General features: G+C 41.1%; 1 protein-coding gene across 1 annotated transcript in view; it reads left to right on the top strand.

The window, feature by feature from the left end:
• The first annotated feature begins 969 nt into the window (after positions 1-969).
• The window catches only part of ddc (dopa decarboxylase), an 84,409-nt gene continuing 58,065 nt past the window's right edge, over positions 970-27,313 (top strand). Inside the window, exons 1-4 of the mRNA XM_060920391.1 lie at positions 970-1,083; positions 18,496-18,704; positions 20,388-20,501; positions 20,696-20,815. Of these exons, the coding sequence (XP_060776374.1) occupies positions 18,504-18,704; positions 20,388-20,501; positions 20,696-20,815 (435 nt within the window). The 5' untranslated portion in view covers positions 970-1,083; positions 18,496-18,503. The remainder of the gene's footprint in view (positions 1,084-18,495; positions 18,705-20,387; positions 20,502-20,695; positions 20,816-27,313) is intronic.

Here is a 27,313-nt window from a genome sequence, read left to right as displayed (position 1 = left end):
GTGGAACCATTAGGACTGCACTAGCGGAGGATGAGAGACGTGTCAGGATGGCCTGCAAAAAAAACAGCAGTAAGTTGCGACATTCTGGTGTTAAGTTCACTTATCATTTGCTGATGTTCTCCTAACAGTCGCCCCTGAGCACTGAGAGCAGTCTGCTTCGCTTCCTCTGCTGCATCCATTGTTGGCGAAATATCATGTCAGGGTGCAGGCATTTACGGATGCCAGCGCAGGGGAGAGCAGGTGCATTGCAAACTGGAAACAAATCCAAATCAGCAATCAGAAGACGTAGTCGGGGATGAACACAGGTCGGTCGATTCACGAGCAGGATGTCAAAGGGCAGGCAAGAAAACGGAGTCAGAAAATAAAGTCAAAGCACGAGTAGTCAGGCAGAAAGTCAGAAGGCTCGGTATGATCAGGTATGGAGACACTGAACGATACTTAGCAAAGGGTGTTTGTGACTGCTGAGCTTATATAGGGATGTGATTATGGGCCAATAGGAAACCGGTGCACATCCTAGCGTTCCGGAGATAAGGGGTGCTGTGGTGCCTGGGAATTGTATTCCGGAGCGGCCATGTTTGGAGGCTGCTCCAAACTCAGGTTTTCGGTGCTGTTACTGACATCTTTAAGTATTATTCAGAATGATGATTAATTATTTTTCGTATTTTATTTTTCATGTATTTTTTTTTAAACTTCCCTAGTTTGGAGGGGGAAAAAAATCCCCACAAATGACCTCCTGAAACATATCCTCACGACTACTATGAAAGCCTGTAATGTAAAAGTAAAATAAAGTAAGGAATTAAATAAAATTTTGCTTTTATATGTATACAGATGGAAAGTGATTAGGATCTTGTTAACTCCTTGTGAATCAGCCCTTCCTGCTGTGCTGTGATTGGCTGAGTGAAAGGTGCGCTCAGCAGATAAAGACGGACTCCTGTATTATGCCACTCTGCTCTAGATGAGTACGTGTGTGTGTGTGTGTGTGTGTGTGTGTGCGCGTGTGTGTGTGTGTTTTTTCCACACTGAAAAGGGTGTGAGTGAATACAGAGAAGGGGGAGGACTGCCTATTTTTTTTTGACTGACACTGTAAGTACACTGCTAAACCTCTATTCGTATGAGACTGTGTGTGTGTGTGTGTGTGTGTGTGTGTGTGTGTGTGTGTGTGTGTGTGAGAGAGAGATATCACACTTGTTGAATGATCAGGTCAGAGAACAAGGTTCAATTGTCCTGTGGAAAAGAGCTCAGTTAAAAAAAAACCCCAAAAAAACAGGCACCTGAGGACTCGATTTATTGGTTTGTTTTTTATGCTTGCATTGAACAAAATGTGCTTTTTGATCGTGTGTGTATGTATTTTTGTGCAAACATCTGTGTATGGCTATAAAAATATATATATATACTCAGCAGCACTTCCTACAAAGCCTGCATGCATAATTTATTATAACTGCTTATAATTCTTCACTTACAATGCATTTTGCTTCTGTAATCTCTGAAACAAAAGGCTTTGTAAATTGGTATATGTTTTGTTTGCAAGGCTATTTATTCATCTCATCTCATCATCTCTAGCCGCTTTATCCTGTTCTACAGGGTCGCAGGCAAGCTGGAGCCTATCCCAGCTGACTACGGGCGAAATGGTTATAAAGCTTTATCAAGACTATGGGCTTCACAGAAAGAGAAAAACAGCCTCTTCATTTAAGGTGAATAGATACCGTATGAGAGTATTGCTCATTTATTCACAGGAAGTGTGTGTATCAGGGCTTTACATTAGCACCCGCCAAATGCAGGTAAAATTCAGCTTTGGCGTGTAATGACGTCAGTCTCACTAGTCACTTTGGCGGGTGGTTTATTCTGTGGTATGACAATATATTTTAATTGTAGTTTTCTCTGAAGGCATCTGATATAATAAACGCATTGCAATGTAATATTACATGCCTACAACTCCCATGAGCACCTGCATAAACATTCTGACACGTTAAAATTGTTTAGAACGTTCGTTAACGTCTCAGATAAAATCAGTGATACGGTAACCTGCAGTTAATGAACGAAGCAACAAAGTTGCTGACGACTGACAAGCGCACTATGTGGCGGCATATCGCTGGAGTTTCAAACCCTGCTGCTCAGGAAAAAAGGGGCAGAGATGAGCAGGGCCGGAGCAGCATTTTAAAATCACCGAGGTCCGTGATGCGCAAAGCGCGCGCCTCATCTCATCTCATCATTTCTAGCCGCTTTATCCTGTTCTACAGGGTCGCAGGCAAGCTGGAGCCTATCCAAGCTGACTACGGGCGAAAGGCGGGGTACACCCTGGACAAGTGGCCAGGTCATCACAGGGCTTGAATATCATCAGTTTTGAAAAAAAAATCATGTATGTGGCAAGAGTAAGAATAATTTAAGCTTATTTAATGGTTTGATCTGGCCCAAGCAATGAGGACAAAAGATACCTTAACCATGTAGCCTATGTAACTAAGATACATTAACAATCTGGCATCCGTTACACCTACACACAAAAAAAAATTCTGGGAAAAAAATCAGTATACACCACCATGTTTTAGGCAAAGTTATCCAAGGCAAACAAAAGTTGAAACTTTCCCCTCCATTGTTTTGGCTTATCGAATGATTTATTTTTAAAATCACAAACAAGGTACCCTGTAGAACAGGATAAAGCGGCGAGAGATAATGAGATGAGATGAGACAAACAAGGCACCCTGTAGAATAGGATAAAGTGGCTAGAGATAATGAGATGAGATGAGACAAACAAGGCAGGCTACAACTGTGTTGCTTCAAAAATGTAAATTTAACAGCTTCATGAAAGTGCGCTGATGGTTACCATGAAAAAAAAACGTGTCTGCTGTACTGCGTTCCTCCCCTGAGTCGCGTACTCCATTCGCTTTTGTGTTCTTGGTCTCAGAGCCGCGCGCACGAAACAGACAAAGAAGACAGAATCAACGTTTAACATCATTAACAATGCACTTTTTACAGAGACGTTTTAATGTTATTCTTTATTTTTTTATCTAGTTGAATATTTAGTGTACAAATGTATTTTCAGTTCTTAAAAATGACCAAGGTCCGGACCTCGGTGGCCTTATAGCTGGCTACGGCCATGGAGATGAACAAGACACTAATAGGAAGATAAGACAGTTCAATGACAAATGGAAGTTCGGGTGAGATTGGCTAGTTCATAGCAAAACCGAAAATACCATGTACTGCGAAGACTGTAGAAAGTCTGGCAAAGACAGGCACCAGTAATTTTAAACTCGAAACTATAAAGGACCACGAAAAGTCAAGTGCACACATCAGTACTATAACATCAAAACAGGCGAAGACGGCTGGTTCACTACAGGACAGCATTGCTTTCAAGTCCCTGGCTGTCATGAAGTTGGCTGAGCTGGAGAGGATGGAGCTGCTGTTTAGAAATGTTCACGCGATTGTAAAGAAGTTGATCCCGCCCCAGCTATCAACTTAGGGCATGCTGGAAGCCTCAGGTCATGAAGACCATTTTTCATGGACCATTCAGACTCATCTGATGATAAATGTCATGAGGACATTTAACGTCTCTCTCTACACATGTTCTCTCTCTCTCACACACACACACACACACACACACACAATTAATAGATAATACATAATATACATAATAATACTTGATAATACACAATACTTGCATATCAAAACATCAAATGTTTTTCAATGATAAATGTTTTGAATTGGACTTTTAATATTAGAATCAGTTCAGTTGTACTGAATGTTATTTTTCATATTATACGATATTTCATATTGTAAGGGGCTTGAATTTGAGTTCAATAAACAGAATACTCTGTTTATATTTTTGTCTGAATTGGTTGCATGTTTTCATATAGGCAGCTACCTTAACAGCACTGAATACTTGAGTGCTACATTATACGCTGCCATTCATAATTAAATCTAGATCTTCCGAACTTTAACACATCATGGTGAAGAAAAAAAACGCGATTTCCTGGCAACAAAATTGTGGCTAGTGAAAAGGCTGAATGGCTAGTGACTCGGGAAAACTACTAGCCACAGTGGCCGGTGAGCAAAAAAGTTAATGTAAAGCCCGTGTGTGTGTGTGTGTGTGTGTGTGTGTGAACTGTGGAGTCTTTCTGAGTGAGAGTGGAGGGGTTTTAGGGCATGTTTGCCACCATGCAATCAAATAGACCTGTAGCCCTGTGGATGAGCTGATGACCTCTCTCTCTCTCTCTCTCTCTCTCTCTCTCTCTCTCACTCACACACACACACACACACACCCCTGCATTAGTGTGTATTACTGTGGATTACAAAGTGTTTACTCAACAGTAGTGGAGACAGCAGACAGCTTGGGAGATTATTCACCAGCGTCATCCCTTCTTCACAGTATTCATTGCTTCTCAGAGATTTTTCACAATTGTTTGAGTGATGACTTTGAGAAAAGTGTTGAATTTTGATTAACAACATAAGAAAATAATATACAGGGGGTGTGCTGTTATACAGTAGGAAAATAATCCATGTTTTCCAAATGAAACAGTGCATCCTTTCCAAATGAAATAGTTGAATTTTTTTGGACTTGTTTCTAAAGTGTAGTTGCTTCCTATCTCCTGTCTCTCTCCCAAACATATAGAAACCTAGATGCTGGATTTTGACATGCGTCTGCATGTCCGCCATATTGGGGAAGCCAAGATCCACCAGTAAACAAAAACAGATGCAGACATCTCCACAAAATCGACTGTAACTTTCTAAATTCTAAACCAATTTTCATGAAATTTGGTTTGTTATAAAGAAGAGAAATTGAACATGATACTGGTTAGAATTAATTTAAGTTTTTGGGGGTGTATCTAATCAGCTCTGTGCCAGAACATTAAACTTCTGAATAGCCACAACTTCCTCTAGGATATGCAGGGTCAGATCTCTGAATAGGCACCATCAAGTGTAAATTATTTACAATTTCATCTTTTGTGAGGGGGCGGCACGGTGGTGTAGTGGTTAGCGCTGTCGCCTCACAGCAAGAAGGTCCTGGGTTCGAGCCCCGGGGCCGGCGAGGGCCTTTCTGTGCGGAGTTTGCATGTTCTCCCCGTGTCTGCGTGGGTTTCCTCCGGGTGCTCCGGTTTCCTCCACAGTCCAAAGACATGCAGGTTAGGTTAACTGGTGACTCTAAATTGACCGTAGGTGTGAATGTGAATGGTTGTCTGTGTCTATGTGTCAGCCCTGTGATGACCTGGCGACTTGTCCAGGGTGTACCCCGCCTTTCGCCCGTAGTTAGCTGGGATAGGCTCCAGCTTGCCTGCGACCCTGTAGAAGGATAAAGCAGCTAGAGATAATGAGATGAATGAGATCTTTTGTGAGTTTCTCCAGAAATGTAGATTCCTATATCGATTGTTATAAACCTGCCTAGTTGCTTGTTACTGTACTGATAATTAAATCAATTAATTCACTGGAAAAAAAAAACTTCATTAATCCACTTTAGACATTGGCACATCCTATCCTACAATCTAATATAGTACAGGGGTTCTCAACCTTTTCTGCTTTGAGGCCCACTTATTCATACTTATAACGAGTCGGAGCTCATTAAAAACATCCCCAATTATTTTGGCTCATCTATTCTATTAGAATCTAATAATCTATTGTAAAGTGTATTAATGGGATGCAACATTGCTTCCTGTTACAGATGGGAGCCCAGGAATTAAATAAATGCAGTAAAACCAAACTGTTTTTAATTGTAGATATTGTATTTAAAACTGTACGGATGTGCCAGAAGCCAAACCATGCATGCAGGGCATTCTCAGTCAAAAAGGATTAATGATCCAAAAGTGGAGTCTGGTCCATTGACACAAGAATTTGCCATGTTTAAGTACAGCAAACAAGCAAGTTATTGAAACCACAAAGTAAACTCAAAAGAAGTGGATATAGAAACCATTCCATGGGATTAGATCCTTACACATTAACAAAGAAGGATTTTTCCTACAAGTGGGAAATGATCCATCTGTTGAGTTCCCCGATATCTCAAACTGCTGCAGACATCATTCTACATGGAGACACAGATGAAAATCTGGAAGAACATGGAGGCGTACAACTTTTTATATGTGGCTGGGTTAAAGATCTGGGGATCAGGACACAAGATAAATCCTGTATCGTTTATGCCCGGGTAAGTCGGCATTTTTGGGCTCATTTTTTAAATATGCGTCTTTGCAATTATTGCTAGGACACTACAAGGTTTAGTATCTGGTGTAAACAAACCACAGCCACTCAATTCTCAACCCTCCCTGCTCTTTTCTTCTTCAGAGCGCGTTGTGCACACGCTTGGGACCCAGTCATTATGGGAAACCCCCGATGCTACTTTGAGCACAATCAGCAGGTGCATATAAAGATGCTATTTTCATGGAGACTTTGTGAAATATGCTGTCAGGTATGTGGTGGTAGACAGATCTAAGTGCAGGAAGAGTATTTATGAGCAGGCGTGATATTTACAAGAACAAAATGTGAGGCAAGGTCAGAGTAATAAAACAGAAATGGGGAGGGGGCGTGGCTATGCACTGACTTGGGCACACGTCTTTTTGTGAGCTCCTGGCCAATTTCATCTAACCTCCTGTTCATTATCCTTTAAAATAACGGACTCAAATTCCAATCATTCGCAATAACTCTACATTGGGTTTATCTTCATTACTATACCGAGAGGCAAACAGAATAAGATGTTAGACGAGGACAATGAGGTTGATGCTAATAGCATGGCAAACTCAACAGGTAACGCTAGTTCCACTCGCCAAGCAGTGATGGATTCTGCTGAGTCAGCGCAAAACTTAGACATAATACAAAAGCTTGATACGATGGGAAACGACTTTACCATGAAGATTGAGGGGGGTTTTAAAGGCAATACAGGATGTTAAGAAAGATGTACAGGACTTTTCAGGCTGCATGGATGAGGCAGAGGAGCGCATTAGCAGCATAGAGGACACAGTTAATACAGAGAAAGCTAAGACCGAGGAGCTATCCAAGCAAGTAGTGGACCTTACACACAAACTTGATGAGCTTGAGAACCGCTCACAGAGATCCAACCTCAGACTGGTAAACTGCCTGAACAAGTGGAAAAGAACGACGCAGTGGCGTTTCTTGAAAAATGGTTACCCAAATCACTGGGACCCACAGTCTTTCTCACACCTCCTATCATCAAGAGAGCACACAGGCTACCTGGCCGGGCGCAACCGAACCGAAACTCCCCACCGGGGGTCCTCATTATGAAGTTTCTGAACTCCCAAGATAAGATTTGAGTAATGTGAGCAGCCAGGGCCAAAGGCAAGGTGCTGTATGGTGGACAAGAAGTTATGTTCTTCCCAGATCTATTGGCAGAACTACACCAGCAGAGGAGGCGCTTCGACAGGATAAAATGTCAACTGAGATCCCTGAACATCCCGTATGGACTACTATTCCCCGCCAAGTTGCGCCTCACTGTTGATGGACAAAAACCACGAGTGTTTGAATCCCCAGAAGAAGCTGAGAAGTTTGTGAAGAACCTGAATCCTACAGAGGTAGCACAGAATCACTAAACCACTACACCACCATGGGCAACACGGTGGTGTAGTGGTTAGCACTGTTGCCTCACAGCAAGAAGGTTCTGGGTTCGAGCCCAGTGGCCGACGGGGGCCTTTCTGTGTGGAGTTTGCATGTTCTCCCCATGTCTGCATGGGTTTCCTCCAGGTGCTCAGGTTTCCCCCACAGTTCAAAGACGTGGTTAGGTTAACATGGGGCGGCCTTGGGCTGAGGTGCCCTTGAGCGAGGTACCTAACCCCTAACTGCTCCCTGGGCACTGTAGTATGGCTGCCCACTGCTCTGTGTGTGTGTGTGTGTGTGTGTGTGTGTGTGTGTGTGTGTGTGTGTGTGTGTGTTCGTGTGTGTTCACTGCTTCAGATGGGTTAAATGCAGAGAATGAATTTCACTGTGCTTGAGTGTGCATGTGACAAAGGCTGCTTCGTCTTCAAATTGAAACTGATATGTGGCCAACTTCTATTCACTGTCCAAGGAGCAATGACTTTGTTTGGCTGGTGGTTTAATGACAGAGGAGACTAAAATGGGTCATGCTTTTTTCCTTTTTGCTTTTCTTATTGTTGGTATCTTATGATAACTCCTAACCTTTGAGTTAACCGTATGTGATGTGTACATTTGTGTAGGATTTATGAGAAATGGTTCAGGATCATGCTATAATTTATCTCATCTCATCTCATCTCATTATCTCTAGCCGCTTTATCCTTCTACAGGGTTGCAGGCAAGCTGGAGCCTATCCCAGCTGACTATGGGCAAAAGGCGGGGTACACCCTGGACAAGTCGCCAGGTCATCACAGGGCTGACACATAGACACAGACAACCATTCACACTCACATTCACACCTACGGTCAATTTAGAGTCACCAGTTAACCTAACCTGCATGCCTTTGAACTGTGGGGAAACCGGAGCACCCGGAGGAAACCCACGCGGACACGGGTAGAACATGCAAACTCCGCACAGAAAGGCCCTCGCCGGCCCCGGGGCTCGAACCCAGGACTTTCTTGCTGTGAGGCAACAGCGCTAACCACTACACCACCGTGCCGCCCCATAATTTGTTATAATTTATGCAAATTCATCTAAGGACTCTTTTTTTTTTTTCTCCTAAATACTGCTTAACCTTATAATATGAGGTGGATTTGCTAGAGACACACCTTTCCTGAATATGTTTTGATGTTCACAATATTTGCTTGCCTTATGTTCACATGTAAAAAGAAAGAAAGCTTACTTATACTGAGGGATTTTTCTTTTCGTTTCTTTTAGTTAGATTTTGGGAAGAAATCTGGGAATTGTGTATTTTACAAGAGTTTTTATTTCCTTTTGCTTGGTCACTGTTTTGTCTGGAAATATTTTTATTTAAATTTTTGCTGGGAGACACAAATTCTTATTTTTTTGGTTTTGTTTTAATAGTTACAAGCTGTGAGCTTGGTTAGGTTTCAACTGCTCCCTCGCTTGCACTGGATCAGTTAGTGTAGTCCATGTCACGTCGGGAAGGGTGGGACAAATAATGTGGCTGTCATGATCGGGAAGATGGCCAAGGTTTTTTTTTTTTTTTTGGCGTGTGTCTATTTGTATTTCATACAACATATTGCTCCATATCAATATGCTGCTATGGTTACTGTCAGAGTGCTACAATCTGAGCATTTACAATATGAAGCTGGTTAAAATTCTGTACAATTTGGTCCAACAGTAAATTAGCATTATGCCGATAAAAAAACTTAAGATCACTTCTTGGAATGTAAGGGGAATGGTTAGATTGTCAAAACTAAAATGGGGTCAAACAGCTGGATTCATCTATTGTCTTTATCCAAGAGATCCATCTTGGTTCAAAGGCGATGGCCAGGACAAGTACTGGCATCCTGTTTCCACTCCCCTTCTAGGGGGGTGTTGGTGTTGATTCACAAATCTGTGCCACTCCAGGTGCAAGATACTATTTCTGGTGCTGCGGGTAGATATTTGATTATCCAGGGCACTCTTGTAAGTGCAAATATTAATTTGATAAATGTCTATGGCCCAAACAATGACAATCCCTCGTTTTTTAATAATCTGTTTTTATTAATTGCCTCACTTCCAGGGAAACTAATGATAGCAGGTGACTTCAACTGCACTCTTGACCCAAAGCTTGATCATTCATCAGGGTACGATACTTCTCAGTCTAGAAAGATAATTCGAACATTTATGAAGGAACTAAACCTGTATGATCCATGGAGGATGCAAAATCCAAGTTTAAAAAAAAAAAAAAGAGTACTCTTGCTTCTCATCATCCTCGAAATCGTATCCTCGCATAGATTTTGTGGTCTCCACCTTGCTGATGTCAAAAATTTCTAATTGTGTATCAGATCACTCTCCTGCATCCATCTCTTATACGGACTTGCAGTTAGTTAAAGGCTCCTCTAGATGGCACTTATACTCTAGATGGCTACAGAATCCGGACTTTTTAAAATTTGTGGAGGAATATATTGATCTTTTATTTTGTGATAAACCTAAACCAAACCTCTGCAACCATCAAATGGGAAGCCTTTAAAGCTTATATTAGGGGTCAAATGATTAGCTACACTAGCTCCAAGAACGAAGCAGAGAATGAATGACCTAGACTCAGAAATTAGGGAATTAGAGAGAATATTTCACTTTGACCTTTCATCTCAAGCAAAACAAAAACTATTTGCTCTTAAAGCTGAATATGATGAACTCTCCACACAAAAGGCTGCAAATAGTCTAATTAGGCTTAAGCAATCCTTTTATGATCAAGGTGAAAAGCTAGGTAAATTGCTTCTCATCTCATTATCTCTAGCCGCTTTATCCTTCTACAGGGTCGCAGGCAAGCTGGAGCCTATCCCAGCTGACTACGGGCGAAAGGCGGGGTACACCCTGGACAAGTCGCCAGGTCATCACAGGGCTGACACATAGACACAGACAACCATTCACATTCACACCTATGGTCAATTTAGAGTCACCAGTTAACCTAACCTGCATGTCTTTGGACTGTGGGGGAAACCGGAGCACCCAGAGGAAACCCACGCGGACATGGGGAGAACATGCAAACTCCACACAGAAAGGCCCTCGCCGGCCCCGGGGCTCGAACTCAGGACCTTCTTGCTGTGAGGCGACAGCGCTAACCACTACACCACCGTGCCGCCCAGGTAAATTGCTTGCGTGGCGAATTAAGAAAATTAACTTGGAGAGAGCCATAAACGCAATTAGGAATGAACAAGGAGAAATACCCACAGATCCTTTGGAAATCAATAATACTTTTTGTGTCATTTTATAAAGCCCTTTATCAGTCTGACTACCCAGAGTCCCCAAAACTTCAGAACACATTTTTGGATGGACTTGATATTCCCTGCATTTCTGATAATACAAAACTTGAATTAGAAAAGGAATTGGATTTAAATGACATTTCTAATGCCATACTAAACATGAAGGGAGGTCAAGCCTCAGGAGCTGATGGGCTTCCTATAGACATTTATAAATTTGTTTAAAGATAAACTGACTACCCCTTTATTAGATGTGTAGAATCCTATGAAAACGGACACCTCCCCCCTTCGCTTCAAGAGCACTTATTTTAAAACCAGGTAAACCCAAAACAGAATGCGGTTCTCATAGACTGATTGCCCTTTTAAACTCTGATGCAAAGATTATTGCTAAAGCCTTCAGAATGTTATACCATCCCTAATACATTCAGATCAAAATAGCTTTGTTAAAAATAGACATGGGTTCCATAATATAAGATGGGTCCTTCATATAATTCATGTATGTGATGGAGCCCTTGATGCCGCCATTCTGTCACTTGATGCCGAAAAGGCGTTAGATAAGATCGAATGGCCTTACCTCCTAGAGGTGCTTAGGAGTTTTGGATTTGGAGACTACTTCCATAGATGGATCAATATTCTAATTTGTCAATTCGACAGCAGATGTACGAACAATTTGATTTCTCAACCCTTGAATCTTTTTCGTGGCTTGAGGCAAAGCTCTCAAATATCACCTTTACTTTTTGTACTGGCAACAGAACCTTTAGCAACAGCGATAAGATTGCACCCCCTCAATTTTTGACAAAAAGACAGGTGCCCGAGAACACCGTGTTGCATTATTTGCGGATGATGTCATATTATTTCTGTCACATCTTGGAAAGTCAAGACCATCACTCTTGAGCTTGATAAGTAAATTTGGTAAGTTCTCTGACTTTAAGGTTAACAAAGTTCAATTGTATATTATGTTCTTGAATGAACAAGAAAGACAAAAACCAACAATATCCCACCCCTTTGTAAAGTCATCAGAGGGCTTTAGTTATCTGGGCATCAAAATAACACCGAAAATCAGTGCCCTAAGTTCAGTTAATGATGAACCTTTTGTTAGCTGAAGTATCAGAAGATATTAATAGATGGTCAGCTTTGCCAGTCTCAATTTTGGGGAGAATTAATATAATTAAGATGAATATATTACCTACTGTACGTTTTTATATATTTTCCAATTGGTCCCATTAGCCCCTCCACCCCAATTTTTTTCTCAAAACCAGAAAGCTGCTTTCAAATTTTATCTGGATGAACAGGAAGCCAAGACTCGGACTCTCCCTTCTGTATTTACAGTGGTGCTTGAAAGTTTGTGAACCCTTTAGAATGTTCTATATTTCTGCATAAATATGACCTAAAACATCATCAGATTTTCATACAAGTCCTAAAAGTAGATAAAGAGAACCCAGTTAAACAAATGAGACAAAAAATATTCTGCTTGGTCATTTATTTATTGAGGAAAATGATCCAATATTACATATCTTTGAGTAGCAAAAGTATGTGAACCTCTAGAATTAGCAGCTAATTTGAAGGCGAAATTAGAGTCAGGTGTTTTCAATCAATGGGATGACAATCAGGTGTAAGTGGGCACCCTGTTTTATTTAAAGAACAGGGATCTATCAAAATCTGATCTTCACAACACATGTTTGTGGAAGTGTATCATGGCATGAACAAAGGAGATTTCTGAGGACCTCCAGAAAAAGCATTGATGATGCTCATCAGGCTGGAAAAGGTTATAAAACCATCTCTAAAGAGTTTGGAGTCCACCAATCCACAATCAGACAGACTGTATACAAATGGAGGAAATTCAAGACCATTGTTACCCTCTTCAGGAGTGGTCGACCAACAAAGATCACTCCAACAGCAAGGCGTGTAATAGTTGGCGAGGTCACAAAGGACCCCAGGATAACTTCTAAGCAACTGAAGGCCTCTCTCACATTGGCTAACATTCATGAGTCCACATCAGGAGAACACTGAACAACAATGGTATGCATAGCAGGGCTGCAAGGAGAAAGCCACTGTTCTCCAAAAAGAACACTGTTGCTCGTCTGCAGTTTGATAAAGATCATGTGGACAAGCCAGAAGGCTATTGGAAAAATGTTTTGTGGACGGATGAGGCCAAAATAGAACTTTTTGGTTTAAATGAGAAGTGTTATGTTTGGAGAAAGGAAAACACTGCATTTCAGCACAAGAACCTTATCCCATCTGTGAAACCTGGCAGTGGTAGTATCATGGTTTTGGGCCTGTTTTGCTGCATCTGGGCCAGGATGGCTTGCCATCATCGATGGAACAATTAATTCTGAATTATACCAGTGAATTCTAAAGGAAAATGTCAGGACATCTGTCCATGAACTGAATCTCAAGAGAAGGTGGGTCATGCAGCAAGACAACGACCTGAAGCACACAAGTCGTTCTACCAAAAGAAGAATAAAGTTAATGTTTTGGAATGGCCAAGTCAAAGTCCCTGACCTTAATCCAATCGAAATGTTGTGTAAGGACCTGAAGCGAGCAGTTCATGTGAGGAAACCCACCAACATCCCAGAGTTGAAGCTGTTCTGTATGGAGGAACAAGCTAAAATTCCTCCAAGCCGGTGTGCAGAACTGATCAACAGTTGCCAGAAACATTTAGTTGCAGTTATTGTACAAGACCTCCAAGAGGACATTTCAGAAGGGGACTGGGCCAAAATTTGTCCAAAGGCACTAACTCAAACCATCAATACCCGACTGAGATTAATTCATGATAATTGGATAATGAGGACTTGCATGACTCCAGTGAAATTAAACAAATTTGACCCTAATATTCCAGACCAATGCTACAAGTGCAATATTGATCAAGGTATTTTGTACCACTGTCTATGGGAATATGAGGAAATTAAAAAATTTTGGAAGTCTGTGATGTATTTCTCAAATTACATTTGCTTTGATCCCCTTAAGCCCTAAACTGTGTATACTAGGTTTATACCCTGACAATTGTTCTCTTCCAAACAGAGAAAGAAAAATGGTAGCTCTTTGCCTTTTACAGGCGAGGTGCTCTATCGTCCTTTACTGGAGACAGGTTAGCTGTCCCTCCCTTGGTCAATGGTTGAAAAACTTAACTTCAAGCGTAGCCCTTGAGAAACTGACTTATGTGGTGAGAAGGAAGTCCTTCTGAGTTTCATAACATCTGGGACAAATTTCTCGACTTTAAGACTGGTGACACTGGAGAGGCACTGGAGACGTAATGGTGTAAAGAAGTAACCACTTTTTACACCATTACGGTTTTGATATTGGCCAATAATTGAACAGCTGACAGGGATCAAGGTCAGGTTTTTTAATCAGGGGTTTGATAACTGCAAGTTTAAAGGATTTGGGTACATAGCCAATCCTAAGAGAAGAATTTATTTTATTTAGAAGCGGTTCAATTACTTCAGGTATTATCTGTTTGAATAGATGTGTAGGTAAGGGATCTAGTACACAAGTTGAGGATTTTGATGCGGAGATTCATGAAAGTAGTTCGATTTCTCTCAGGGAAGTTAAACATTCTAATTGCTGATCTGATACAATTATATTGTTAACTGCAGGATTACTTCATCACTTAAGTTGTCTGACCTTAAATTAGTAGTTTGAATTTTTTGTCGGATATTTTCAATTTTGTCATTGAAAAAATTCATGAAGTTGTTGCTACTACCGACTGCAGGTGTGCATGCGTCTATAGTGGTCTTTTTCCTGGTTAATTTTGCTACAGAATTAAATAGGAATCTAGGATTATTTTTGCTATTGTCTATTAGGGAGGAGAGATATGTTGATCTAGCAGCACTAAGAACTTTTCTATAATTCAGGAAGCTCTTCTTCCAAGCTAATTTGAACACTACCAATTTTGTTTGATGCCATTTACATTCCAATTTTCAAGTGGTCTGTTTTAAAGTGCGAGTGTCATCATTATACCAGGGTGCTCATTTTTTCTCGCTGATCATTTTCCTTTTAAGAGGAGCTACATTATCTAAAGTATAGCACAACGTTGACACTAAGCATTCAGCTGCCTGATCAAGTTCTGCGGGGGCCGACAGTGACCCACTCAAACTTTATAACTCTGGGAGATCATTTATAAAACTGTGCAGTCGTTGATGTGAATGTACATTTAATACAGTAGCGTGGTAAGGTGCATATATTATTACTCAGACATATTTTGAATAGATCAGTGAATTAAGAGAAGCTTTAGCAGTATGTTTAGGGTCATTGTCCTGCTGGAACATGAACCTTTGTCCCAGTCTCAAACAGGTTTTCCTCCAGAATTGCCCTGTATTTAGTGTCCTCTATCTTTCCTTCAGTCCTGACCAGCTTTCCTGTCCCTGCAGATGAAAATCCTCATAGCATGATGCTGCCACCACCATGCTTCACTGTATGAATGGTGTTCTCAGGGTGTTGGGTTTGTGCCACACATGGCATTTCCCATGATTGACAAAGATCAATTTTTGTCTCATTTGACCAGAGAATCTTCTTCCATCTGTTTGGGGAGTCTGCCACATGCTGTTGGGCAAACTCCAAATGTGTTTTCTTTAGCAATGACTTTTTTCTGGCCACTCTTCCATAAAGCCCCGCTCTGTGGAGTGTACAGCTTAAAGTGGTCCTATGGACAAAATACTCCCATCTCCGCTGTGGATCTTTGCAGCTCCTTCAGTGTTATCTTTGGTGTCTTTGTTGCATCTCTGATTAATGCCCTCCTTGCCCGGTCTGTGAGTTTTGGTGGGCAGCCTTCTCTTGTCAGGTTTGTACTGCTGTCATATTCTTTCTATTTTGTTATAAGGGATTTAATGGTACTCCATGGGATATTCAAAGTTTGGGGTATTTTTATAACCCAAACCTGATCTAGACTTCTTCACAACTTTGTCTCTGACCTGTTTGGAGGCTCCTTGGTTTTCATGTTGCTTGCTTAGCAGTGTTGCAGAGTCAGGGTCCTTCCAGACCAGGTTGATTTATACAGATGTGACAGATCATGTGACACTTTGTTTGCACACAGGTGGATCTTAATCAACTAATTATGTGACTTATGAAGCGAATTGGTTGAACCAGCTCTTATTTAGGGGTTTCATACGAAAGGGGATGAATGCCTATGCGCACTCCAGATTTCTGCCTTTTTTTCCCCCATCTTGATTATTGTTTGTGTCACAACAAAACAACAATTTGCACCTTTAAAGTGGCAGGCATGTTGTGTAAATCAAATGGTTTTAATCCTCCAAAAATTCCATCTTGTAATGCGACAAAACAGGACAAACACCAAGGGGAATGAATACTTTTGCAAGACACTGTACATTTATCATGTTCATAACAATTTATATGGCAGATGCTCCATTTTAAACACATTTTAAAGTGTGCAGTTTTTATGGTGAAGTTTTCTGAGATGTTTGTTTCGTCAAGTGTTAGTCGAGTCAAAGTGTTAATGATTTTTAACAGTCAGAAGTAAATTTCTAAGTCAAGAAATTCTTCAGAACGGAGCACTTTGGAGGTTTCTTATTAACATGGCATTTCTTTTTTATTTGGTTTTGTTTTGCTCTGTTAACTTTGAAGCCATTTAAAGGACTGTTTCATAGACACAACATGATGACGATTAAAAAAAAGTACTGTGTGACTTTTTAAAAGTATTAAAACATTGTAATCATTGTGAGTGGGATTTAAGAGATTACCATTAGATGTTGGAAATATATCAACATCTAATAGAATAAGATGTTGGCATATAATTTATCCAAGTAGTTTAATAGTGTCAATTTTTTTTTTTTTTTGACATATCAACTTAAGCATTTCCAGATTAAAGTATTTGATAGTTTGGTTATGCAATGCCTGCTCCAAAGTCACATACTCTGATATTTGGTGAACCGTGTTTCTTTGATTACAGCATGCATTCGCCATGGCATTTGTTTTGACGAACTTATGCAATGTGACATTTATTTCCATCCGAACTTAAAATTAGATTGTTCCTTTAAATCATTCATCAGAAATATCTACAGAAAATGTTCACAAATTGTAGAGCAGGGGTCACCAAACTACGGCCCGCCACCCCCCTTTGACCGGCCCTATGAGGCAATCCCCAAAAGTGGTCATGGCCTATTTTTTTAAATTGCTTTTTGGCAAATAATAACATGTCTGCATCTTGTATTTTGTTGATTTTATCAATTAAAATTGATATTTAGTTATAAAATGAACTATTCATATTTTCCGAATTTTCGTCATATGCTCACGATCAAGCAGTGACAGGCAGCGCACGTGCAGAAAACTCTGTGTTCAGGACAACAAAATGGCTAGCGGTCGGCGAAAAGCTGACAGAGAGTGCAGAGTTTTTAAAGAACAGTGGACCATCGATTATTTTTTCGTTCAGTATAAGGACCGTGCAGTTTGTCTTATATGTAAAGAAAGTGTGCTGGTTTTCAAAGAATATAATCTGCGTCGTCACAATGAAACCCGCCACAAAGAGTATGCTAGTTTGCGAGGGCAAACAAGAGAAGACAGGATTCGGAGGATGAAATGCGGACTGGCTGCACAACAGAATGTATTCCTTCACCAAACCCAGATCAACCAGGCTGCTGTCTGAGCTAGCTATAAGGTAGCTCACCTACTAGCTACCCATAGAAAGCCGTTTACTGATGGGGACTTTGTTAAAGTATGCATGCTTGCTGTGGCCGAGGAGGTGTGTCCCGACAAGAAGGATGCGCTCAACGCGGTGAGTCTTTCCGCACCTGCTATGACCAGGCGAACCGAAGATTTGGGGGACAACGTGTATGACCAGCTGAATGAGAAAGCGTCAGAATTCAAGTTTTTTGCTTTGGCCATGGATGAGAGCAATGACGTGCAGGACACAGCACAACTGCTGTGATCTATTGATCTATTGCTCATATTATTATAATTTCACTGTTTTTTTATGTATTTATTTTCTAGGCCTATTTATTTAACCTTTATTAAGTGCTGTACACAAATTATTATTATTATTATTATTATTATTATTATTAATAACATCAACAGGCCTACCTACAATTTATAATTTTCCACTCACCTTTGCCAGTGTCAATCACCTCAACTAGGCAGATGTTTCTTACCTTGACAGCTTTAATGTTATTTTTATTAGAAAATAAATAAATGGAATATCTGTGGTATTTCAAATTAAAACAAAGTGTGAAGACTCGATTACTACTTTTGCAAACCACTAGTAAAGATAAACAAATATGTGCCAGGAATCAAGTGTGGATATAGTAGTGTGGGTATAGTAGTGTGGGTATAGTAGTGTGGGTATAGTAGTGTGGGTATAGTAGTGTGGATATAGTAGTGTGGATATAGTAGTGGGGATGGCTGTGCCAGGCTAGTAATCTCTACTACACAATGAGGCCTGCTGGTGGTCATATTTGTCTGGGTCATACAATTCTATGTTATACTGTATAGCTGACCTGACCCCGGCCCCCCATCACAATCAGGAATGACAATGTGGCCCCCAGAGAAAAAAGTTTGGTGACCCCTGTTGTAGAGCTTCCTCAAAGAAGACATTTTGGATCAATGATGAACAGTGAATGGTGGAATATGCAAACATTTATTTCCTACAGAGCTCAGGGTGGGTTGCACAGAGATGCCTCTCTTGAGAGACCCAAGTTTGTATAGAAAGCTACAAATGTGATTACTATTGGCACAAACTCTGTATGAAAGCCTATATTTCTAAAATCTCACACACTCTCTCCAGGTGTAAAGATGGACGTCGCAGAGTTCCGCAAGAGAGGGAAGGAGATGGTGGACTATATAGCTGACTACCTGGAGAACATTGAGAAAAGGAAGGTTTATCCTGATGTGGAGCCTGGCTATCTTCGATCACTCATTCCTGAGGCGGCTCCTGATGAGCCAGAGACGTATGAAGACGTGATTAAGGACATTGAGCGGGTCATCATGCCAGGGGTGAGTCTGGTCCCTTTTAGCAATCGTGCTAATGAATCATGCTCATTGGACTCATTTGGTTTGTTTAGTGTTATTTAAGTTATATAAATTTTGGTGTCTTAGTGGGCTTTTTCCCCTCTTTGCTTGAGCACATTCCCTGGGAGCACTTGGGTATTTTTAAAAAAAATTTTTAATGGACTTGGTTCAAATAAAGTGCTCTACTGATGTGAAAAGTCAAACCACCTTTTGTCATGCGCACTACATTTGCAACGTAAAAAGACCCAAGACACGGAGTGACACAATGCAAAAGGCACAAAGGAAGGATGTTCACAACTGCAATTTCAATGTAATCTTAAGTCACTGGAAGACAAACACAGTATGGGGGATTTTACACGCTGCTTCAGTCAGTTGTTAGTGTTGGCTTTCCATTTAGTCCTTATTGTATAAAATTCATTGTTTCCCTTGGAGCTGTTTCAGGTACGTTTGCTAGTCCACATTACACCTTATGACTCATTTTGGGAAATCCCTGTATGGACCCATGCTGACTTTCTCTCACATGCATGGGATGACTTTTAAACAAGGGGGAAAAAAGAGTGATTTCATTGATTTGAAGAATGTAATATAAGCACCATGTTGACGTGAACTGTTAAACAGTGGCACTGGAAAAAAAAAGCTTAAGAATACAAGAGAAAGAGTTCGTTTACTCTGTGTGTTAGGGATGGATGGATTTTCCTTTGGTTATTCAACTGTCCATCTGTCCATCCATTATCCGTAACCACTTATCCTGTGCAGGGTCATGGGAAAGCTGGAGCCTATCCCAGCTGACTATGGTCAAGAGGTGGGGTACACCTTGGACAAGTTGCCACATCATCACAGGGCTGACACATAGAGATGAACAACAATTCACACTCGCATTCGCACCTACGGTCAATTTAGAGCCACCAGTTAACCTAACCTGCATGTTTTTGGACTGTGGGGAAAACCAGAGCACTCGGAGGAAACCCATGCAGACACGGGGAGAACATGACACACAGAAAGGCCCCTGTCGGCCATTGGGCTCAAACCCAGAACCTTCTTGCTGTGAGGTGACAGTGCTAACCACGACAAGACCATGCCGTCCCGTTATTCAACTACCCATGTAGAAATCCATACATCCAACCTTCTTTTAATCCATCTTTCTTCCTTCCTTCTTTCATACTCAAATAATGAGCTACAATGACTTTTTAGATATATCTTTACCATCCATCTAGAACTCCATCCATCCAACCTCAGTCCTTCAATAAATCCATTCTTCCGTTAATTCATTCAACTGTTAATTCCAGTGAGCCATCCATCCTTCTATCCATCTTCCCATCGTTCATTCATTCTTTTACAAACAATAGGCTACAACCTTTTCTTGGTTATGCCTTTGCCATCCATTTAAAAATTAATCCTTCCATCCATCAACACTTTTTCTTCCATCAGTCTATTTTTGTATAAATTAATCCATCCATAGACCCATCCATTCACCCATCCATCCTTATAGCCAAAGTAACACTGGCCACTGGAGTACATTATTTAAACAATGTGTTCCTTCATTATTTCTGTATTTTGTTATGGAAGTTTATTTTCAGGATTGTTTCCAAATGATTACCACATTTTGTATCTTGTAATATTGATTATCATTATCATTGGAATACAATTGGACTTTTTTCCCCATTTCAGGTCACCCACTGGCACAGCCCGTACTTCTTTGCCTACTTCCCCACTGCCGGCTCCTTCCCTGCACTACTGGCAGACATGCTGTCAGGGGGAATCGGCTGCATTGGCTTCTCCTGGGTATTTACCTTTCCACAATCGTCCGTCCATGGTTTTGGTTTTGTCTTTGTTTCTTTCACAGCATATTTGTTTTCCCTGTAAATGTTTGTGAGTTGTATTGGGTTTTCTGTTTTTGACATCCATCTATACTTCTATCATTTTTTTAAACCTTCTCCTTTCCTTCCTTTGCTGATGTGTGGACTGTTGTCTCTCAGGCTGCAAGTCCTGCCTGTACTGAACTGGAGACAGTGGTGCTGGACTGGCTGGGAAAAATGCTGCAGCTGCCTGAGGAATTTCTAGCAGAAACAAATGGCAAAGGAGGTGGTGTGATTCAGGTGAGTGTCCAAAACCTTAAGGTTTATTGTACAGAGAAACTACATTTGACATTATGCTCAAATGAGGAATCAAAACATTTAAGGCTATTGTGAACATTCTGATGCAGTCTCTGTAAATATTAATTAAGTGATGTTCCACTTGTTTTCAAGCTTTTAGTTTGGAGAAAGTAGATAGTTTAATGTGATATTATATTAGCAGATGTCCAGAATATAAAAATCTGAATGGCCAGACTGGTTCAAGCTGACAGGAAGGCTGTGGTAAATCAATCACTCTTTAAAACCGCGGTGAGCAGAAAAGCATCTCGGGCTGCATTTTTTTTTCCGTTGGAAGTCCAGGATGAGTTCCTTAGTTTTGGAGATGTTCAGCGCCAGGTTGTTGAAGGCACACCACTCGCTGAGTCTAAGGACCTCATCTCTGTAGGCCGCCTCATTCCCCTCTGTGATCATCCCCACCACCGTTGTGTCATCTGCGAATTTCCCAATGATGTTCTCAGGGTGGGTGGGTCTGCAGTCGTGTGTAGAGTGAGTAGAGTAGTGGGCTCAGCACACAGCCTTGGGGCGAGCCGGTGCTGCGCGTGCGGGCGGATGAGAGGTGGGGACCCAGCTTCACATACTGGGGTCGGTTGACCAGAAAGTCCTTAATCCAGGAGCAGGTGGAGGGTGGGAGCCCTAGGTTGGCCAACTTGGGGATAAGAATGTCCGGTATTATTGTGTTAAAGGCTGAGCTGTAGTCAATGAAGAGCATCCTGACATAGCTCCCCTTTTTCTCGAGGTGGCTCAGTGCAGCGTGGAGGGCTGTGGTTATTGCATCTTCAGTGGATCTGTTTGGCCGGTATGCAAACTGTTGTGGGTCGAGGGTGGGGGGGAGACAGGCTTTGATGTGTATCATCACCAATTTTTCAAAGCACTTTGTGATGACTGGAGTGAGTGCTACTGGGCAGAAGTCGTTGAGGTTGGTTGCGGGTGAGTTTTTGGGGACTGGGATAATGGTGGCCGATTTTAGGCAGGCTGGGATGTTGGCTTGTTCCAGTGACAGATTGAAAATGTCAGTGAAGACTGGAGCTAGCTGGTCAGCACATGCCTTGAGTACTATCCTTGGTACTCCATCCGGTCCTGTGGCCTTTTTGGGGTTGACAGCACGGAGCACACGTCTCATGTCCTCCACCTCCACGGTGAGTGGGGTGGTGTCAGAGGTTGGTGTGGATTGTAGTGGGGGTTGGGGTGGTGTGACCGAGTTCTGAGCTTGGGACTCAAAGCGGGCAAAAAAGCTGTTTAGCTCTTCTGCCAGTGCCGCGTCTGAGTCCCCAGGTGTCACAGCACAGCCCTTGTAGTTGGTGAGGAACTGTATACTCTGCCACACCTGTCGGGGGTTGTTGAGTTGCCCTTCTATCTTCCCCTTGTAGTCTGCTTTAGCGGCCTTGATGCCTCTCCTCAGGTTGGCGCGAGCTGTGCTGTAGAGTGCTCTGTCACCGGATCTGAAGGCTGCATCGCGGGCCCGGAGAAGTGAGTGGACCTGGCTGGTCATCCATGGTTTCTGGTTTGGATACACCTGGATGGTCTTTTCCACAGTGACCATACCCATGCAGTACTTGATGTAAGACAGTACTGTGTCTGTGAATGTGGCCAGGTCCTCATGGTGGAAAGTCTCCCATTGTGTTTGTTCACAGCAGTCCTGGAGTCGGGGGAGGGCATTGTCAGGCCAGGTGATAATGGTCTGTCTTTTGGGCTTTGTTTGTCGGCTGAGGGGGGTGTATGCTGGAGCCAGGAACAGTGAGAGGTGATCTGACTGTCCCAGGTGAGGGAGGGGTATGGCTCTGTATGCACTCTTGAGGTTAGAGTACACATGATCTAAAGTTTTATCCTCCCTTGTTGAACATTTCACGTGCTGGTGAAATCTCGGTAAAGCAGTTTTAAGATTTGCCTGATTAAAATCTCCTGCAATGATGTGCGCGCCGTTTGGATAGGCATGCTGGTGATTGTTTATGGCATCAAGCAGTAAAGAGAGAGCGGTTCTTACATTAGCATCCGGTGGTATGTAGATGGCAGTGATGATAACGATAATAAAGGAGAACAGGAAGTGTTAAGTCAAGTTTATTTGTATAGCACTTTTAACAATAGACATTGTTAGGTATGCCCGATGTCACCTGATGAGTAGGAACAGTATATATTTTGCACTGAGTGCAAGCAGGGATTCTGGCAAAACTAACTATGACAGCATAACTAAAAGGGGAGAACCAGAAGGTAACACAGACATGAGGGCACCCCGGGACATTAAAGCAGCCAGCCACTACACCATCAACAAACTCAAGTGAGCAAGTGAGTGGGGGACTGACAGCATCTATACATCCCAGTTTACCAAAACACTCTGTCTGAGGACCCTCCAGATCTACTCCTTTACCTCATAAACACTATTAACAAAAGGCTTGACTAAACAGATATGTTTTTAGCCTAGACTTAAACGCTGAGACTGTGTCTGATTCCCGAACACGACTTGGAAGGCTGTTCCATAACCGTGGGGCTTTGTAAGAAAAGGCTCTGCCCCCTGATGTAGCCTTCACTATATGAGGTACCAGCAGATAGCCTGCATCTTTTGATCCAAGTAGGCGTGGTGGGTCATAAAGGACCAGAAGTTTGCTCAGGTACTGTGGTGCGAGACCATTCAGTGCTTTAAAGGTCAATAGTCGTATTTTATAAACAATACCAAATTTGATTGGGAGCCAATGCAGTGTGGATAAGACAGGGGTGATGTGGTCATATTTTCTAGTAAGGACTCTTGCTGCTGCATTTTGAACTAACTGGAGCTTGTTTATGCACTTATGGTAACATCCAGACAGTAAGACATTACAATAATCCAATCTGGAGGTAACAAAAGCATGAACTACTTTTTCCTGCGTCATGTAGTGACATTTAAATTTCTTATCTTACCAATATTTCTGAGATGAAAGAAAGCTATCCGGGAAGTTAATAAGCATCCAGTGTCTAATGTCCTTTACACATTCCTCACTTCTATTAAGCTGGTGTCTCTCAACCGGTTTTGCAGAAACATACAACTGTGTGTCATCAGCATAACAGTGGAAACTAATACCATGCTTACGAATAATATCACCCAGAGGTAACACGTAAAGAAAAAAAGCAGTGGGCCTAAGACAGAACCTTGTGGAACACCAAACTTTTACTTCAGTATGTCAAGAAAAATTACCATTTACATCAACATACTGATAGCGGTCAGTTAAATAAGAGCTGAGCCAGGAGAGGGCCATTCCCTTAACTCCCACACCATTTTCTAGTCTATCCAGAAGAATGGAATGATCAATGGTATCAAATGCTGCACTAAGGTCAAGCAACACAAGCAGCGAGACGCAGCTCTGATCAGATGCCAACAATAGGTCATTTACTACTTTAACCGGTGCTGTCTCAGTGCTATGATGAGGTCTAAATCCTGATTGATACATTTCATGGATGTTATTCCTATGTAAATATAAGCATAACTGCTGTGCCACAGCTTTTTGTAGGATCTTGGCGATAAAGGGGAAGTTTGATATTGGCCAATAATTGAACAGCTGACAGGGATCAAGGTCAGGTTTTTTAATCAGGGGTTTGATAACTGCAAATTTAAAGGATTTGGGTACATAGCCAATCCCAAGAGAAGAATTTATTATTTTTAGAAGCAGTTCAGTTACTTCAGGTATTATCTGTTTGAATAGATGTGTAGGTAAGGGATCTAGTACACAAGTTGAGGATTTTGATGTGGAGATCAATGAAAGTAGTTCAATTTCTCTAAGGGGAGTAAAACATTCTAATTGCTGATTTGATAGTTATATTGTTAACTACAGGGTTACTTACCCACCCTCTTCATGAGGAGCTGATCAGCCACAGGAGCACATTCAGTAAACGGCTGATTCTTCCACGCTGCACAACTGAGAGACACAGGAAATCATTCCTACCTGTTGCTGTCAAGCTGTACAATGCCACTGTATAACTGTGGTACACTGTCTTACCATGTATCCTTAACTCTGGTGCAATATATGTATATAGGAATCATTGTATATAAAATCACTTCATTTTGCTTTTACTTCAGTTATTGAACTTATTTAAAATTATTTTTATTTATTCTTTTTTAAAGACTATTTTATCTTCTATTTTTAGACATGTTTACTACTTCTTTGATTCAGGAGCTTGGTTGCAAATTTGAATTTCCCTCAGGGGATAAAAAAGTAATCCTGATTCTGATTAAATTGTCACTTAAGTTGTCTGACCTTAAATTAGTAGTTTGAATTTTTTGTTGGATATTTTCAATTTTGTCATTGAAAAAATTCATGAAGTTGTTGCTACTACCTACTGCAGGTGTGCATGCGTCTATAGTGGTCTTTTTCCTGGTTAATTTTGCTACAGTATTAAATAGAAAGCTAGGATTATTTTTGTTATCTTCTATTTGGGAGGAGAAAAATGTTGATCTAGCAGCACTAAGAACTTTTCTATACTTCAGGAAGCTCTCCTTCCACGCTAATTTGAACACTACCAATTTTGTTTGATGCCATTTACATTCCAATTTTCAAGTGGTCTGTTTTAAAGTGTGAGTGTCATCATTGTACTGCTGACAGTTAAATGCTGACAGTTCATTATTTTACATTATAAAGAGCAAATTTGTGGTGGCAAAAAATTACACAAATATTACTGTGGTTTCTTTGGTGGACTAATTTTTTTTTTTTTAAATGTGATGGCTAAAAATGCCCCACAGACAAGAACATTTATTTTAATTAATATTTTTATATTTCACTTGGACACATCAAACTCGTACTGTATTTCCTGTCGCATATAGGCTCAGTAAAGCTGGAACTTCACTATTGGTCCATTTGTCTGGTGCCCCCCCCCAAATTTTGTAATGCTACTGCTAAGAGCTTTTGGGTAACATTTTACAAGGATTTTTAAAACTGGCACTTGCTGATGCTGCATAATGCGGAATACAGCAATAATATTATTGTTGTGTTCAACCCATCATCTGGACCAATCAATGTATACTTGTGTCACTCATGGTTCCTTTTGTGCTGGAAAAGTACCTTCCCTGAAGTAGGAACTTAAAAAAAAAAACAAGCAAACAACAAAAAAAACCTCCCTCAAAATAGCATTCTAAGAACTATGATCATTCTCAGTTCCTGCAGTGCAGACACAAAAATGGAGGAACTTCCTCCTCCTAAGAACTATGAAAAAGTTCCTCCGGTCTGAAAACACCTATAGGCATTGGAGTGTGAAAGCCAGGGAACGATCTAAAGAATCAGTTCTTATATAATGTTGATATTGTGGGATTTCCCCCCAAGAGGTTGACTTATGTTTAGATGTTTTTTGTTAATTATTTTTGGAATGTGTCTCCAGTCCTTTTTAACAGTCAGAGGCAAGGCTTTAACTTTAAGCTTTCATCCTTTTCAGTGTGTATGTATGAATATGTAGTGCTGTTAAATTCTCAATTCTGATTGGTCAGAAGGTTTAGATTAATTTTCGGTAAATCATCGGTTTATATTAATGCACTTGTTTTAAAAGGGTATTGTTTCTATAGTACTGTAAAAACTTATGCAGGGACTTTTATGACGGATGCTTCATGTCAGAAAATTTGTAAAAATGTAGTGTTTGTTTCCTGGAAGGAGTCTCCAGTATCACTGCTTTGTAACACTCAGAGTAACAACATCGAGGGGAGTGGGGGAGGCAAGTCAGGTAATGACTGGATCTACAACCCCGATTCCAAAAAAGTTGGAACAAAGTACAAATTGTAAATAAAAACAGAATGCAATGATGTGGAAGTTTCTAAATTTCATATTTTATTCAGAATAGAACACAGATGACATATCAAATGTTTAAACTGAGAAAATGGATAATTTAAAGAGAAAAATTAGGTGATTTTAAATTTCATGACAACAACACATCTCAAAAAAGTTGGGACAAGGCCATGTTTACCACTGTGAGACATCCCCTTTTCTCTTTACAACAGTCTGTAAACGTCTGGGGACTGAGGAGACAAGTTGCTCAAGTTTAGGGATAGAAATGTTAACCCATTCTTGTCTAATGTAGGATTCTGGTTGCTCAACTGTTTTAGGTCTTTTTTGTCGTATCTTCTGTTTTATGATGCACCAAATGTTTTCTATGGGTGAAAGATCTGAACCGCAGGCTGGCCAGTTCAGTACCTGGACCCTTCTTCTACGCAGCCATGATGCTGTAATTGATGCAGTCCGTGGTTTGGCATTGTCATGTTGGAAAATGCAAGGTCTTCCCTGAAAGAGACGTTGTCTGGATGGGAGCATATGTTGCTCTAGAACCTGGATATACCTTTCAGCATTGATGGTGTCTTTCCAGATGTGTAAGCTGCCCATGCCACACGCACTAATGCAACCCCATACCATCAGAGATGCAGGCTTCTGAACTGAGCACTGATAACAACTTGGGTCGTCCTTCTCCTCTTTAGTCCGAATGACACGGCGTCCCTGATTTCCATAAAGAACTTCACATTTT

This window comes from Neoarius graeffei, chromosome 5 (assembly GCF_027579695.1).
Source record: "Neoarius graeffei isolate fNeoGra1 chromosome 5, fNeoGra1.pri, whole genome shotgun sequence".
NCBI classification, from domain to species: Eukaryota; Metazoa; Chordata; class Actinopteri; order Siluriformes; family Ariidae; genus Neoarius; species Neoarius graeffei.
This window is presented reverse-complemented; position numbering and strand designations above follow the sequence as displayed.